The 14,956-nt window shown below is 32.9% G+C and overlaps 2 protein-coding genes across 3 annotated transcripts; both read left to right on the top strand.

The window, feature by feature from the left end:
* The first annotated feature begins 977 nt into the window (after positions 1 to 977).
* LOC145047499 (potassium transporter 7-like) lies at positions 978 to 6,337 on the top strand. Its single transcript, XM_078995776.1, has 10 exons — positions 978 to 1,489; positions 2,486 to 2,714; positions 2,817 to 3,065; positions 3,223 to 3,273; positions 3,435 to 3,695; positions 3,790 to 3,842; positions 3,961 to 4,075; positions 4,647 to 4,901; positions 4,970 to 5,492; positions 5,578 to 6,337. Exons 1-10 carry the CDS (start codon positions 1,184 to 1,186, stop codon positions 6,143 to 6,145), a joined length of 2,610 nt encoding a protein of 869 aa, XP_078851902.1. The 5' UTR covers positions 978 to 1,183; the 3' UTR covers positions 6,146 to 6,337.
* Positions 6,338 to 7,595: 1,258 nt separating this feature from the next.
* Positions 7,596 to 10,429, top strand: LOC145047496 (putative E3 ubiquitin-protein ligase RHC1A). Of its 2 annotated transcripts, none has more exons than XM_078995775.1 (2): positions 7,596 to 7,768; positions 9,410 to 10,429. In XM_078995775.1, exon 2 carries the CDS (start codon positions 9,455 to 9,457, stop codon positions 10,277 to 10,279), a length of 825 nt encoding a protein of 274 aa, XP_078851901.1. In that variant the 5' UTR covers positions 7,596 to 7,768; positions 9,410 to 9,454; the 3' UTR covers positions 10,280 to 10,429. The 2 variants fall into 2 exon arrangements, with proteins under 2 accessions (XP_078851901.1, XP_078851900.1); XM_078995774.1 differs by having other exon boundaries at positions 7,596 to 7,772.
* Positions 10,430 to 14,956: the final 4,527 nt, after the last annotated feature.

Raw genomic sequence — 14,956 nt, 5'->3', positions numbered from 1 at the left:
GAGCGTAGACAATTTAGTTTTGGTACGTTACGCAGATTTAGACTGCCTGTTATCACTTGATAATATCACTTCCCATCACATCACCTACAAGCAAAACTATTAGCAACATATTTTTGATTTTCTGACTTTTTTTTAATGTTTTTGAATTTTTGAAATTTTGAAATTTTGTTTGGTTTTTGTTTATTTCTCCCCCTAAATTTGTGCATAGGTGAAAATGAAATCACTAAAATGTGCAAATTTAAACTAACCTAACCGAAAACAAAAATTTAATCCTCAAAATGAATCATTTTCAAAAATCCCACAAGCACATCGAATCGAGCTTTGTTAAAAGGCTTGATGAACAGATCCGCCACATTATTAGCAGTGGGAACCTGTTCTAGCTGGATGAGCGAACGCTCATAACAGTCTCTGATAAAATGAATTTTGAAAAGTTAACTGATAGTTTTTCAGCTATCAGTTAACTTTTCAGTTAACAATTAGCTTTTCAGCTAGTATGCCAAACATAACCTTAGAATAGTTTTCAAAATCTTTTTAAATTTTTTCGAATATATTCTTAATTAATTATTAAACAAATATTTTTTCTAAATGTCATTATATATATACTTCAACTATCTTATATATCAACTAGTTTTTATGGGACATTATTTTTTATTAATTAGTTTATAATTTAACCAAATGGTCAATGGTCTAGCGGTATGAATTGACTCTTTTAATTGAGAGGTTAAAGGTTCAAGTCTCTTTGGAGGTGATTATTTAGAAGTAGATTAATCATTAATTAGTTATTAGTTAGTTTGTTGTTTAAAAAAAAAAAATTATAACTTAACACGTAAGTTTCCAGCTGATCAATAAAAAATAGACGGGAAGCTAGGTACCAAACGCAACCCAAATACTAAAATGCGGTCATTTTAGTTAGCAGCATAGAGATTAGTATTCTAGTAATTAACTATTTGCTTAATCTATAAAAAATTCAAAACACAACCATCAACCCAAGTCCCCTGATTTGACCCAATCGATACACAAGGCCTAAACTCCCCTGGATGTAAACGCGGAAAAGTCAATTGATTCAAGAAAAACCATCAACCCAAGTCCCAAGAGTAAACAAAATCCTCTAAGTTTTGGTTCAATCAACTGCAAAAATGGAGTTGCAGCAGTCAGAGTATTCTCGTTGATCGCTTATGTTGCAATGGAAAGACATAAAAAGCAAGGCAAGAAGATGGTAGAAGAGGAGGAGTCGCTGAGATTGAGTACAAGTAAGGGGAACGGGGGATTAAGTTCCATGGATTCAATTGAATCCTACCGGTGGGTGTTTCAAGACGAGGATGATTCGGTGGTCGATGATGATGTATACGATGATTTGCCGTTACGGAATGGCATGGATTCGGAGGATGAAGATAATGCTGACCACAAGTTGATTCGGACTGGGCCGCTTATTGATTCACTGGATGTAGAAACTCTTGAGGTCTCAGGTGGTCAGAGGAATGATCTGGAGGTATGTTTATGGATTTCGAACTGTAGTGGTTTCGATCTTAGCTAATCCAACTAATCTTCGTTCTTATACTCCAACCGCTTGATTGGTATAACTTTCTTACTTTATTGAGAGCAACTTGTTAACTATAGTTGAAGTACTACAGTCGCAAACTTTAGCAGAAATTGGAAAATGTTGGCCTTACCTTAATATTCAAACCATATCTTGTTAGAATGGAGTGTGTAGGTATATCTCATATCCAATGATAAATATATTCAAGTGGTTTGGATGTAACGAATGCAATTGCTTTAGGTTGAAGTTAAAGTGAAGTAAATCAAATAAAGTTTCCATAAGTAGCTGCTTTAAGACGTGAATGGACATACAAAACCCCCTCTAGTATACTTGTAGTGCATTTATAGCTTACCTCATGCTCCTGAGACAAGGGTATAACCATATAAGTTATGTGCAGTTGTCCAAGTATTCAATTTTTTGGTGGAAGGGATAGTTGAGGATTTCATATTCATTTGAAGATCTGCCAAATTAGTCAGGGGGCTTGGAGGAATTAGAACCTTTACATTAAATCAACGATGCAAAATACTTGCGTAGGTTTAGCTTCTAGCAATGATTAATCACTTCACCATGTTTGATTTTCTTGATGTTTATCTTCTGCACACCAAGAATAAGTTGAGATAAGAGGATAACTCAAGCTGACTTCAAAGCACTTTATCTCTTTTACTTGTTTTGTTTCATCATATTAGTGACCAACTGAGCATCTCCTAATAGATTGACGAATACTCAAGAATCTCATATCATCATTACAGGACTAAGTTTTTGATCAATTCAAGCAGACAAAATGTAAATGTTGTATTGTAATTAAGCTTCAAATATTCAAATTGCTATAATATGTGGATTGGTACTCGGTTATCAAGAATATAACTTATTTTCTTTGATGGGCTATAGAAAGGCATTCTATATGATGATAAGTCTCTGTGACTCTAAATCCCTAAATTGTATTTGCAGGATGTTACTTTTAAAAAGAGTGTTAAACTGGCTTTTCAAACACTCGGGGTTGTTTTTGGGGATGTTGGAACAAGTCCACTGTATACTTTCAGTGTAATGTTCAGCAAGGCTCCAATAGAGGGAAATGAAGACATTATTGGAGCATTATCTCTTGTTATATATACCCTAATTTTGATCCCACTAATCAAGTATGTCCTCATTGTTCTTTTAGCAAATAACGATGGTGAAGGTAAATTTTATAGACTAAATGAAAGAAATAGGAAAGTACTTTGATATATATATATATATAATATATTTGTATAATAGCATCCTATTTTCATGCATGTTGCAGGTGGAACATTTGCTTTATACTCACTTATATGTAGGCATGCTAAGGTGAGTCTACTCCCAAATCAGCCTGCTTCTGATACACGCATATCAAGCTTCAAGCTTAAGGTTCCATCTGCAGAACTTGAGAGATCATTGAGAATAAAGGAACGCCTTGAAGCTTCATTGGGACTTAAAAAGCTTCTTTTAATGTTGGTCCTTGCTGGCACTTCCATGGTTATAGCTGATGGGGTTGTTACCCCTGCAATGTCAGGTTTTTTTTACAACTTTTCTTTTCTTTTCTCTTTCAAAGATCTTGGTACTTAATCTTTTTCAAGAAATGTTTCTGAATTTTAATCTTCTGTTTCAAAGATTCTGATACTCAAATCTTTGTTGAATTTTAATTGTTGGTATTAATTTTTGTTGTGCAGTAATGTCTGCAGTTCGTGGTTTAAAGGTTGGAGTTCCTATGTTTGAGGAAGGTAATATGATACTACTACTACTACTATTCATTTTCATTCCATCCTTTGTGATTCCATTCCATCATACGAAACTGATCCTTGGTTACTCTGGTAATGTTATATTTTAAGCAACATATTATGAAAAGCTTTTGATTTGGTTTATTGTTTTGACTCTACTGCAGATCATGTGGTGATGATTTCAGTTGCATATCTTATTATTTTGTTCAGTGTACAAAAGTTTGGAACAAGTAAGATTGGGCTTGTTATTGGGCCAGCCCTATTTGTATGGTTTTGCTCTCTTGGGGGCATTGGCATTTACAACCTTGTGAAATATGACAGCAGTGTCTTAAAGGCATTTAATCCTCTTCACATCTATTACTATTTCAAAAGGGACTCAACCAAAGCTTGGTACTCTCTAGGTGGATGCCTACTCTGTGCAACTGGTAAATCCTTATATACTCATTAATACCAATCTACTTGTACCATATAAAATCCCACATTTTTCATTTTTTTTTATTGCTTGTTGTATGCTTTTAGGTTCAGAAGCAATGTTTGCAGATCTTTGCTACTTTTCTGTGACAGCTATCCAGGTAAGGCAGGCTGCAACATATTGTAATTATTAAGAGACCTTTTTAAAAAAAAAAATGATAAATACATATTTTGTTATGTGGGTATACTTTATAATTTATATTGAATCTTATTTTACAGCTTATTTTTGCTTTCCTTGTACTTCCGTGCCTTATGTTGGGTTACTTGGGTCAAGCTGCCTACCTGATGGATAACAACAGTGATGCACAACAGCCTTTCTTTTCTTCTATCCCATGTGAGTCTACTTTCTCTATTAATTTAATGTTCATTGAATGATTGAATTAAAAATTAAAAAAATGCATGAATTTGTAGTTGTACGAGTTCACTTTTTTATGCATTCTTCTATAAAATTCTAATGCTTTTGAAATATATAGATTAATATTAAGATTAAAAAATTATGATTTTATATATATTTTTTTATGATTCATGCAATGATGTAAAAAATGTTTTACAAACTTACAAGTGAGTACAAAAGTTTCAACTCATAAGTAAGTAGAAATAATAACTTTTGTATGCTTATAAATGTACAAAGAAGTTAATAATTATTAATTACATCTATGTAGAAATAATTATAAAAAAAAACCACTCAGGAAGAACGTGAGAGAAGTTGGTAGGAAAAAAGAAAGGCGAATAGGTAAAAGGGTTAATGTCTTAATACATCAATCCATGTTTTTTTGCTTAACCAATTAAGTCAGTCAGTCTCTGTCCATCCAGAATAGATTAAGTAAAAAAGAAACAATTAAGTGATGTGTGTGTGGTATGTGTATGGCTTATTGGCTTATAGTTGGTTTGTATTGTGGTTGCAGATGGTATTTTTTGGGCAGTGTTCCTGATAGCTAATGTTGCTGCATTGATTGCTTGTAGAACAATGACAACAGCAACTTTCTCATGTGTCAAACAATCAATAGGCCTCGGTTGTTTTCCTCGCCTCAAAATCATCCACACTTCTCGCAAATTCATGGGTCAGATTTACATCCCAGTTATGAACTGGTTTCTCTTGGCTGCTGCTCTTCTTCTTGTCACTTTCATTGCAAGCACCGATGAGATTGGAAATGCATATGGTATGGTGTATTTATCTTCACATCTCTCTTTAATTAATACTATAAATTTAAATAAATAAATAATACAGGAGTTGCTGAGGTTGGAGTGATGATGATGACAACTGTCTTGGTAATCCTCGTAATGCTTCTCATATGGCAGATCAACATCATTCTGGCCATGTCCTTTTTTGTCATTTTCGTTGGTTTGGAGTTGATATTCTTGTCATCTGTTTTATGGGGTATCAAAGATGGAAGCTGGATCATACTGGTGTTTGCTATGATGGTATTTTTCGTAATGTATATATGGAATTATGGTAGCAAGCTGAAACACGAAACAGAAATGAAGAAAAAAATGTCAATGGATGTGATGCGTGAGTTGGGTAGTAATCTTGGAACTGTGAGAGCTCCTGGAATTGGATTGCTTTACAATGAGCTGGCAAACGGCATACCTACTATATTTGGACAGTTTCTTGCCACTCTGCCAGCTGTCCATTCCATGATTATCTTCGTCTGCATTAAATATGTCCCTGTTCCTTCTGTCCCTCCTACCGAGAGATTTCTTTTTCGCCGTGTCTGCCCTAAAAGCTACCACATCTTTCGTTGCATTGCCAGGTCAGCATCTATCTTTCATTCAACCTTGTTGCATTGCCAGCTCAGCATCCATCTAACATCTACTATAATTTATTTTTTTTGACAGATATGGGTACAAGGACATTCACAGAGAGAACCACCAGATGTTCGAGCAGCTTCTGATTGAAAGCCTGGAGAAGTTCATTCGGCGGGAAGCAAAGGAACGGTCATTGGAAAGTGACGGGGATGACGATTCCGATTCCGGTTCCAATTCCGATTCCGAGTCTAAACGGGTTCTCATCGATACAAATGGGAGTTTGTATTCACTAGGCGCCCCTCTCTTGTCCAAAAACCGAAACAAAAACAAAACCACCACTGTAATCACGGAAGCAAGCACTTCACGACCACGTGAGCCGGAAACGGAAACGGAAAAGGATTCCGGTAGCAATGCCAATTCCATTCAGGACAAGAGTCTGGAGAACGAGCTTGCGGTTTTACGTATGGCTAAGGAATCAGGGATAGTTTATCTTCTGGGGCATGTGTCTATTAGGGCACGGAAAGATTCTTGGTTTATTAAGAAATTGGCCATAAATTATTTTTATGCTTTTTTGAGGAAAAATTGTAGGAGGGGGATTGCAACTTTAAGTGTGCCACACACACGTCTCATGGAGGTTGCCATTACTCACATGGTTTGATTCTAATTCTGCGTTGTTTGCCAGTTTGTTGTGTGTATTTTTGGATAGGGTTAAGCTTTTCTTAGTCGATTCGTGTAACAAGTATAGTTTGTTTCGGAGATGATTTAGTTGTAATTTGAGGGGCTAAAACCCAGAAAGAAAACGTTGTCTTTGTATTTTTTTTTAATATATGAAACAATATTGTTGTATTTAGTTTGGGGCTGAAATTAAGAGAGAATATTTAGATACGTGTTTTAAAAGTTAAATATAGAATGTTTATATGAGACATTATTATGTATTTCATGTTGTGGGAATTGGGATGAGGAGTTTATTCCATTAAGGAAACATGAATGTGCTCCCATACTTTAAGACTCTTTAATGTATATTAGAACAAAAAAAATATCAATTATATGTGTATATTCTTAAAAATTTAGCATCGGTTAGCTTATGTTCTAGCTGAAATAATAGTTAATTGATGACTAAAAACTAGATGAAATAAAAATAACTTTCAGAAAAAATTAGTGTAAAACTAATGATAAACTAGTTGGAAAATGTAGAATGGCAAAAAAAAAAAAAAAGCCGGAAGATTTATTAAATATTATAAGACAAACATGTAATATATTTATTAATTTAAAGTAAGTAAAACAGTAAATTACTATGTGGTTTGGTTAAAATTATGCGTTTAGTCTATTTAGTTATTTATTTTTTTCACTCAGGACAATCTTTATGATATTTTTTTGTTACAGCTTTTGTCTCCGTCAAATATAAAAAGACTATTCTGCCATTGTATAATTCTTTTTTAATTTGTTTATTTTTTTAAAATTATTTTTATTAATACTTAATCAGGTGGGTCATACCTATCCACACCTGACACTCATCATCATCATTATCATCGTTGCTTTCATCCTAACGTAATCATTTTTTAACATCTTCCTTCTACCATTTATTAGCTCTGACGAACACATAAATCTACCGAACATAGAGAACTAGCAAACACCACATGCCACCATCATCCACCAAAACATCACCACCACCACCATTGAGTGTCATACCTTCCTCTTCCTAACCCACTCTTGGATATTTTTTTCCTACAATGTTTCTTCTCCACCAATCATTACCTCCGTCAATCAACACCACTCACCTCGGTAACCACCACATGCACCAAATCAAACGAAACCAAAAACAAACTTGATGAAAATAGCCATAATAAAAATATAAAAAAATGTCTAGTAATGATAAAGTAGTTTTTTTTTTTAATCTATGACTAAGACGAAAATAATAACAAAAAAATAAATATCATAAAAATGGTACGAATGCATTAAAAGAAGATAAAGATTAAACTTGACAAAACCATAACAATAATACGAATACAAAAATAATAATAATAATAATAACAGAGACTAAACGTGTAATAGTTTACTCGATAATAAATAAAGCTTAGTAGTAGTTGGTTGGTGGGTTGAAGGTCCGGCCCGTTTGGCGGGTCAACAACAATCCTTATCGGAACTTTGGGAGACCGCATAATCATTTCCAGTCAAACAAATTCTTGGTCTACGTCGACTCCACATCATTCATTCCCTCTGTGACCTTCGCCTAATTCAAGTGTCCACCGCCATGAACAACATCATCATCATCATCATCTAGGTAGGTAAGACTAATTCTGTAGAAAGTTTTATTCACTTTGTTTCAATCGAGTGTCCAGTAATCAGGTTTTTCTTTTTTCTCGATTGATTCTCTTACGTCCTTTGATTGCTATGATTGTTATAGTTTATTCAGTGGTATATACGGATCTGAAGTCTCTTTAGGGAAATTTACATTCAATGAGATTAGGAATTTCTTATGATAATGGATAGAATTGTGTGATTTGGTATTCGATGTCGAAATTGTTCCCGTGTTACTGTTTTGATTTGTTTTTTCTCATCATTTTCGTCATATGACTTCTCTACAAAACTTATCGTTATTTCACAAAAAATAAAACATGATTGTATTTGTGGTAGACAGTATAAAACATGGACGCCAGCAGTTTTGTGTGTTGATGAAAGCTCAGTCCGAAATTAAGGCTGTAATTAAACTGGAATCATCTATTAATTTCATATGGTCCAAAATAGGAGTCATTTAGCAAATGTTGAGAAGATCAAGGACACATGCAGTTATGAGTAGTGAAGTTAAACACTTTGTGTCTTTTACTCCAAATATAATATCTGTTTTGGGGAAGAAATGAAAATCCAGATATTAGTAGTATTATGTTTGGACTTTGGAGTTTGTTTTATCTGAAAATTGATGCTTCTATCACTCAACAGGATAAGATATAGAATATCACTAATGTTTAACTTGAATGACAATAGTTCACAGATAGTTAGAACAAAGTTACTTGTTGTGCATGTAACTATTTGCTACAAATTGTTATCGTAGTTATGCTTGGGAATCTTCATGTCGCAACTTTTCTATTAAGTTCATATTCTGTATGTATACAAATCCGAATTATGTATAAGCTCTTTTATTGAACAAATGTCTGTAATCTGTATGGCTAAAGTCTAAACCACATTTGGGTTATATAAGTTATATAACATAAGATTAAAGCAATGATTTATAAGCTTTCCTCTCCCTTCTACAAGTTTTTATGACAAAACTCAAATTCCTTTCTTCTTCTATTCTGCTTGCAAGCGGGGAAGAAACTTATTCTTTCTTTATGAAAGAAAAAGGCTATATATACGCAAGGGTGGTTTTCTAATTATAAAAATCTAGTGTTCATCTCTCTCTCTCTTTTTTTTTTTTTTTTAATCTCTCTTTCATTTTGGGAATTAAGTTGTGAAAGGAAAGTGCTCAGATATTCTCTTTTTCTTAAAAACGTATAGACAAAGGAATTTGAGCTTTATCTCTTCTGTTTCTGTGATAGTGGCATGTTCTTGTCAATAGCCATACATATTACATCCCATCACTCTTGTTGTTTCCTTTTAAGCATACTTTTACTTAATTATCATCTCCATTTTTTCTTCTTTCCATCAGATATTCCTCTATATCTTTGTATAGATAAAGTTTCACACGGGTAGTAGTCTCCATATTCACTTTGTTTGGCAAGAAATTGTTATACACACGAAAAGAATCTTTTCAGACGCAGGGTATATCTAATCTACTATTTCAGAACAAACGCTGCACTTTCCTTATATACCTTTTTTTTGTTTAACATTACACATCAAAAGTTGAAACAACCAACTATACCTAATTCCTAAATTTCATCAACAAAAAATCAAACAACCATCTTACCCTTACACTATACAAATGCAGAATACTTTTGATTATTGGATTTGAGATTCTAATTCTACACAAGCAATGTCAAGTGGCAACAATACACATTGGTGTTACCAATGCCAACAACCAGTCCGGCTTCGGGGCCGTAACCCAGTATGCCCATACTGCTCCGGTGGGTTCGTGCAAGAACTGAGCGAAGTGGTCGAGCCCGGTCCACAAAACATGGGGACCGGGCCCACTCACTCGCACGAACCGTCCGAGTACGGTTTCATGGAACCGTACCCGGACCCTAGGAACAGAATCATGGATGCTTTTGCCGAATTAATCAGACAAAGAATGTCTGGAAGAAACCCTAATTTTGACGTTAGAAGAAGATCCGAACACGGTGTGGTTCCATGGTTCATATTTGACGGTCAAGCCCCGGCTCGGATGTCGGCTAATGACCGGTTCGAGTTCTTTTTTAACGGTGCACCACCGGGTCCACGGCGGTCTAATGTTAGTAACATTTTCATGGGGCCGGGGTTGCAGGAACTGATTGAACAACTTACGGTTAATGGTGGTGGGGGTAGTCAGGGCCCACCACCAGCAACCCGGTCAGCGATTGATTCTATGCCAACTATTCGGATTAGTAATAGACATTTGAACACGGATTCTCATTGTCCGGTTTGTAAAGATAAGTTTGAGTTAGGGTCGGAGGCTAGGCAAATGCCGTGTAACCATATTTACCATTCTGGTTGTATTGAACCGTGGTTGGTTCAGCATAATTCTTGTCCGGTTTGTCGGGTGGAGTTGCCGGCTCATGGGATGAGTAGGGGAAGCAGCAGTGGTGGTGGAGGGGAGGAGAGTGGCGGACCTGGGCGGGGACGGAGGAATCCGTTATCGTTTTTGTGGCCTTTTCGCTCGTGAAAGTGGAAGCGAAACGAAACGAGCAAGTGATTTGTCTGATATAGTTATTAAGTTTTGTTGTGTGTGTTGGTGTTGGTTTTGGGTGTTTTTTATGTGTATGTTTGGTTGCTATATATTATAATATATGATAATATGAAATGTTAAACTTAATCACATCTTCACATGTGTGTGTGCATGTAAATATGGTCATAAACGTTTCATTTCCCAGAGCTGAAATTTCAAAATCCAATTGAACTTGAGATTTGGAATTTTGGCTCTAGTGACTTGTGAGTTGATGCCAAAGATTGTCATATGTTTAAGTCATTTTGACGTCAGGAGGGGTATAACTAGCTAGATATATTTGTCTCCATTTTACCAGTTTTGTTATACGACAGATATTTTTGAAACTGACCTGATAATGGGTCGTTAAGATTATCTAAATAGTAAATATCTTGATATAAACCTACAAATACGTTCTTAAGCTTTGATTTAAATTTTATATATTAAAAAACTGATCTCGAAATATGTAAAGAAACTAACATCACCCGCACGATGCATCAGAAACTTTGAAAAGGATTCAATGGTAAAAATAGTAACGTACTTTTAAGTTGATATTATGAATTTTGATTGGAGATACAATTGTGAGTTTTAAATTAGAGATTTTTTAATACGTATAAGAAGTATTAATTATGAAAAATATTACCATAATTAAATTCAAAATACATTTATTATGGAGATTATTAATGCATGTCACATTTAATTAAAGTAATATTTTTTATAATTAATGTATTTTACATTTAATTATAGTAATATTTATCATTAATTAATACTTTTTATATGAACCATTAGGGCACATATTAGAAAATTCATTTATTGTTAGTTTATGTTTTTCCATTTGATATTTTATTTGAATAAACAAGAAATTAGTTGAATTATGTATCTTGGTGATATTTTGTACTGAAATAAACTATGAAGAGCAACGATTTTAAACAAATGCAGTTAGTTTCAAATCAAATGATATTTAGGGTAAAGTTCAATGAAAAATGGCATACAATTTATTATTATTTTTTTGTGGATTTGAATACAATTCTTAATGACTTTTAATAATGATATAATCGAAACTATATATATATATATATATATATATATATATATATATATATATATATATATATATATATATATATATATATATATATATATATATATATAACGAAACAGAAATATGTTATGTCTATATTTAGATTGAGCCAAATTTATATTATTATTAAAAAAAATTGTACGGTCTCAAACATGTATTCAGATTTTATACCAAGCATTTCTTAATAAGAGTAATGGTAGAAAATAAAAAAATCAGGCTATGTATATCGAAAACACATATATTAAAAGAGTAATAAAGTTATTTATATAATTGATAACTAAAAATAGTAAAGTTCAAGGGTATATCTAACTTTATACCGAATATGATGTGATAAAAACTACATATGGCCAGTCATTGTGTACAGGTGCTCGAGCTAAAGATTTTGAGAAGTATATATATATATATATATATATATATATATATATATATATATATATATATATATATATATATATATATATATATATATATATATATATATATATAGAGAGAGAGAGAGAGAGAGAGAGAGAGAGAGAGAGAGAGAAAGAGAGAGAGACTCGGTATCTAATGAATTTAACATGAACAGAAATTTATATATCTTTATCTTTACTATTATATAAAACATATTGGATTGGATGTTTCTGGAATTTTAAGGGGTATAATTACTATTACATAGGGGTGGCAAATCGTGCTATCGTTTCGTGTTTTTGTCTGACACGACACGACACGACAAGGTTTTATGTAACACGAACACGACACGATGTCGTGGTTTTTTTAGCTAACACGAAAACGAACGAATTAAAAAACGACAAACACGACACGACACGAAAAATATAACATATACTAATAACTAGTTTATTTAATGAATACTTTATCAAATATAACACAACAAATACGACAAACACGAAAAACACGATAAAGAACTGCTAAATCGTGTCAATTTCTTAACACGAACACGACACGACATCGTGTTTTTTACAGTTAACACGAACACGACACGAACACGAATTCAAATTTTAATTTCGTCCCAATTTCGTTTCGTGTCGTGTATTTTTGTCGTGTCGTGTCATAAATTGCCACCCCAATATTACATCAAATACCATCATAAAATGCTTGGAGAAAACGCTGAACAATTTAAATGGTAACTCCTATCCTAGCCACCAATCTTGCCCTAACGATCCATTTCTCACTCCAATAACACTTGCATTCTCTTTTGTCGGCACAATTAATCCTTGTTTTGCACGGTTGCACCCATGCTTTGCTTTCTCACCCATTTGTGGCCGCCCTTCTTTTTCACTATTCTTCGAAACCCTAATCCTTCCGCATCCTTTTGCCTTCAACTACCTACAATGGTTGTTGCTAACTATTGTTTCTAATGCTTCAATCTAGATTTCTGACTACGAAATAGGAACATCAAGCAAAGAAAGAATAATCAATCCGAGTTTACAGTTTATTTTAGTTTGTATTTTGTGTTCTTACATTCATTTTCAATTTTGTAAATTTTTCTTTGGAAATATCTTTTAACTGGATCTTCAGGATAGATTCAAATCACACAATGAAGAAATCGATCACGGAGACTTAGCAGAAGGGGGAAGATTATAATGAAGGTTATGATGATTGTATCTGCCTTATTATATGTGGTATCTCCCAACATCCACCTCTACGTACCACTTTTAGTTATAAGAAGTAGAGATATTCATTTGTTCTTTTTATATTTTGTTGGTTGATTTATTTTAAAGAAAATGTAAGTTTAGTAAGTTTGGAGGCATAGTTCCTTCTGGACCATCTAGAGATTTTGTTGTTGTTAAATTTATTCAAAGTGGTAGACCTTTTGTCAATTACAATAGGTAAATTTACAAGTTTTGTTGTAACGTATTTCATTAATTATCTATTAATTGGTAATATCACAAAAGAATTTTTCTCTTTTGTTGTTTTTTTTTTTTATGGTATTACAGAGGAACAAATTTTGTATGAACTGCAGGTGTGGCATGTTTATTGAAACAAGTTATCACTATGATGCCCTTGATGTATTGGGTATGTCATATAGTCATTTTATATTTGATATTAGATGTAAAACCCATGTATTATATGGGTTAATTAAAAAAATTAAATATAAATATCTAAATATTTAAGAACTTTAGATTTATAAGAAAAAAAAAAAAATAATGAATTATTAAAAATTAGTATATTTTTTATCTTTTAAATTTAAATAAACAATGAGCTTTAATTAGGGAATTTTAAAATGAGAACGTAAATCCATTAATGAAATTGATATTCATTTATTATTATATTTATTATAATTATTACATTAAAGTATTATGTGGAATTTATTAAATAGAAAAACCCATAATAGGACATGTGAAAAAAAATTAATTCAAAATAACTAAAAAATAACATTTGACTAATTAAATGAGAGTGTAACCTATGGCAAAAAAAAAAAACTTTTATTTATTAGAATAGATTAGCATGCAAACACGAATTTAGTATGTAATAAAGATATCATCGGTTATCTAGAATATAAACTTATTAGATGCCAGTTTGTCGCATGATTGATAATCATGCAACAAACTGGCATCTGATAAGTTTATATTCTAGGTAATAGAGGATATTAAAGCTTTAAAATCGTCTGTGTCTTTGTAAAACTTTTTCTTCCATGTATGTATTAAATTTGTTTCTCTCATTTTGTTGATTTCCGATATGGAACCTCTACATTTTTCTTCATTAATCAATCGATGTCTCACACTTCTGATGTCTTCTACTATTACCTTTTCCTTTTCTCTTTCTTAATATGCAGACATGGGTAGATCTCATATCTCCCAATCACGAAGCATTAAAACCCTAACAAGATTTGTTTTTTTATTTGTTTTTTTTCTACTTTTTTCAATCATAACCGTTTTTGGGATATATACCTATTGCTCCATCAAACTTTGGAAAATATTACCTGTTTTGATTTTAATTTCATATTAAAGGAGCAATATGTAACGCCTGTGTTTCCCGGCTAGGCATTAATGATGATGTAATAGTTTAGGTTAGTTTTTGTAACCCATTTTGAAATAATAAGAATGTATTATTTGAGTATTATGTGATTTATGCATAATTGTTGTGACTTAATTCAATTAAGGATAATTTAAGCGTTAAAAACAAAATGTTAGATAAACCCGATATCTATGAAGGAAGTTGTAGTGGTCGTGATGAGGTTTACGAATATATATAGAATGCCGAAATCCGAGCTATAACGAAAAAGTTATGACCTGTCGAAGTTTCGCGACAAAACCGGCACGGCAAGGCATGACGTAAATAGTGAATTTACGTTAGAGTGATATTTAGCCTTAGTGATCTAAAGGGAAGTCGTAGAGTTCGTTAAACTGAGAGCGTGCATAAAAAGAACGTCTAAATCTGACTTCGTATGAGGAAGTTATGATATTTCGAAGTTTCGACTTAGTAGTACACAACCCGAAGTTTGAATTTGAGATCGAGTGACTTTTCGCCGAAACAATCTAAATGAGAATTGAAGATCTCATTGATAGTAGTCCAACGGAAGAAAGACAGACGAAAACAGACGTCAGATGAATAAG

The sequence above is a fragment of the Lactuca saligna genome, chromosome 5 (genome assembly GCF_052625555.1).
Source record: "Lactuca saligna cultivar CGN05327 chromosome 5, ASM5262555v1, whole genome shotgun sequence".
In the NCBI taxonomy this organism is placed as follows: Eukaryota; Viridiplantae; Streptophyta; class Magnoliopsida; order Asterales; family Asteraceae; genus Lactuca; species Lactuca saligna.
The sequence above is the reverse complement of the archived record's forward strand: the minus strand, read 5'-3'. Positions and strand labels throughout refer to the sequence as shown.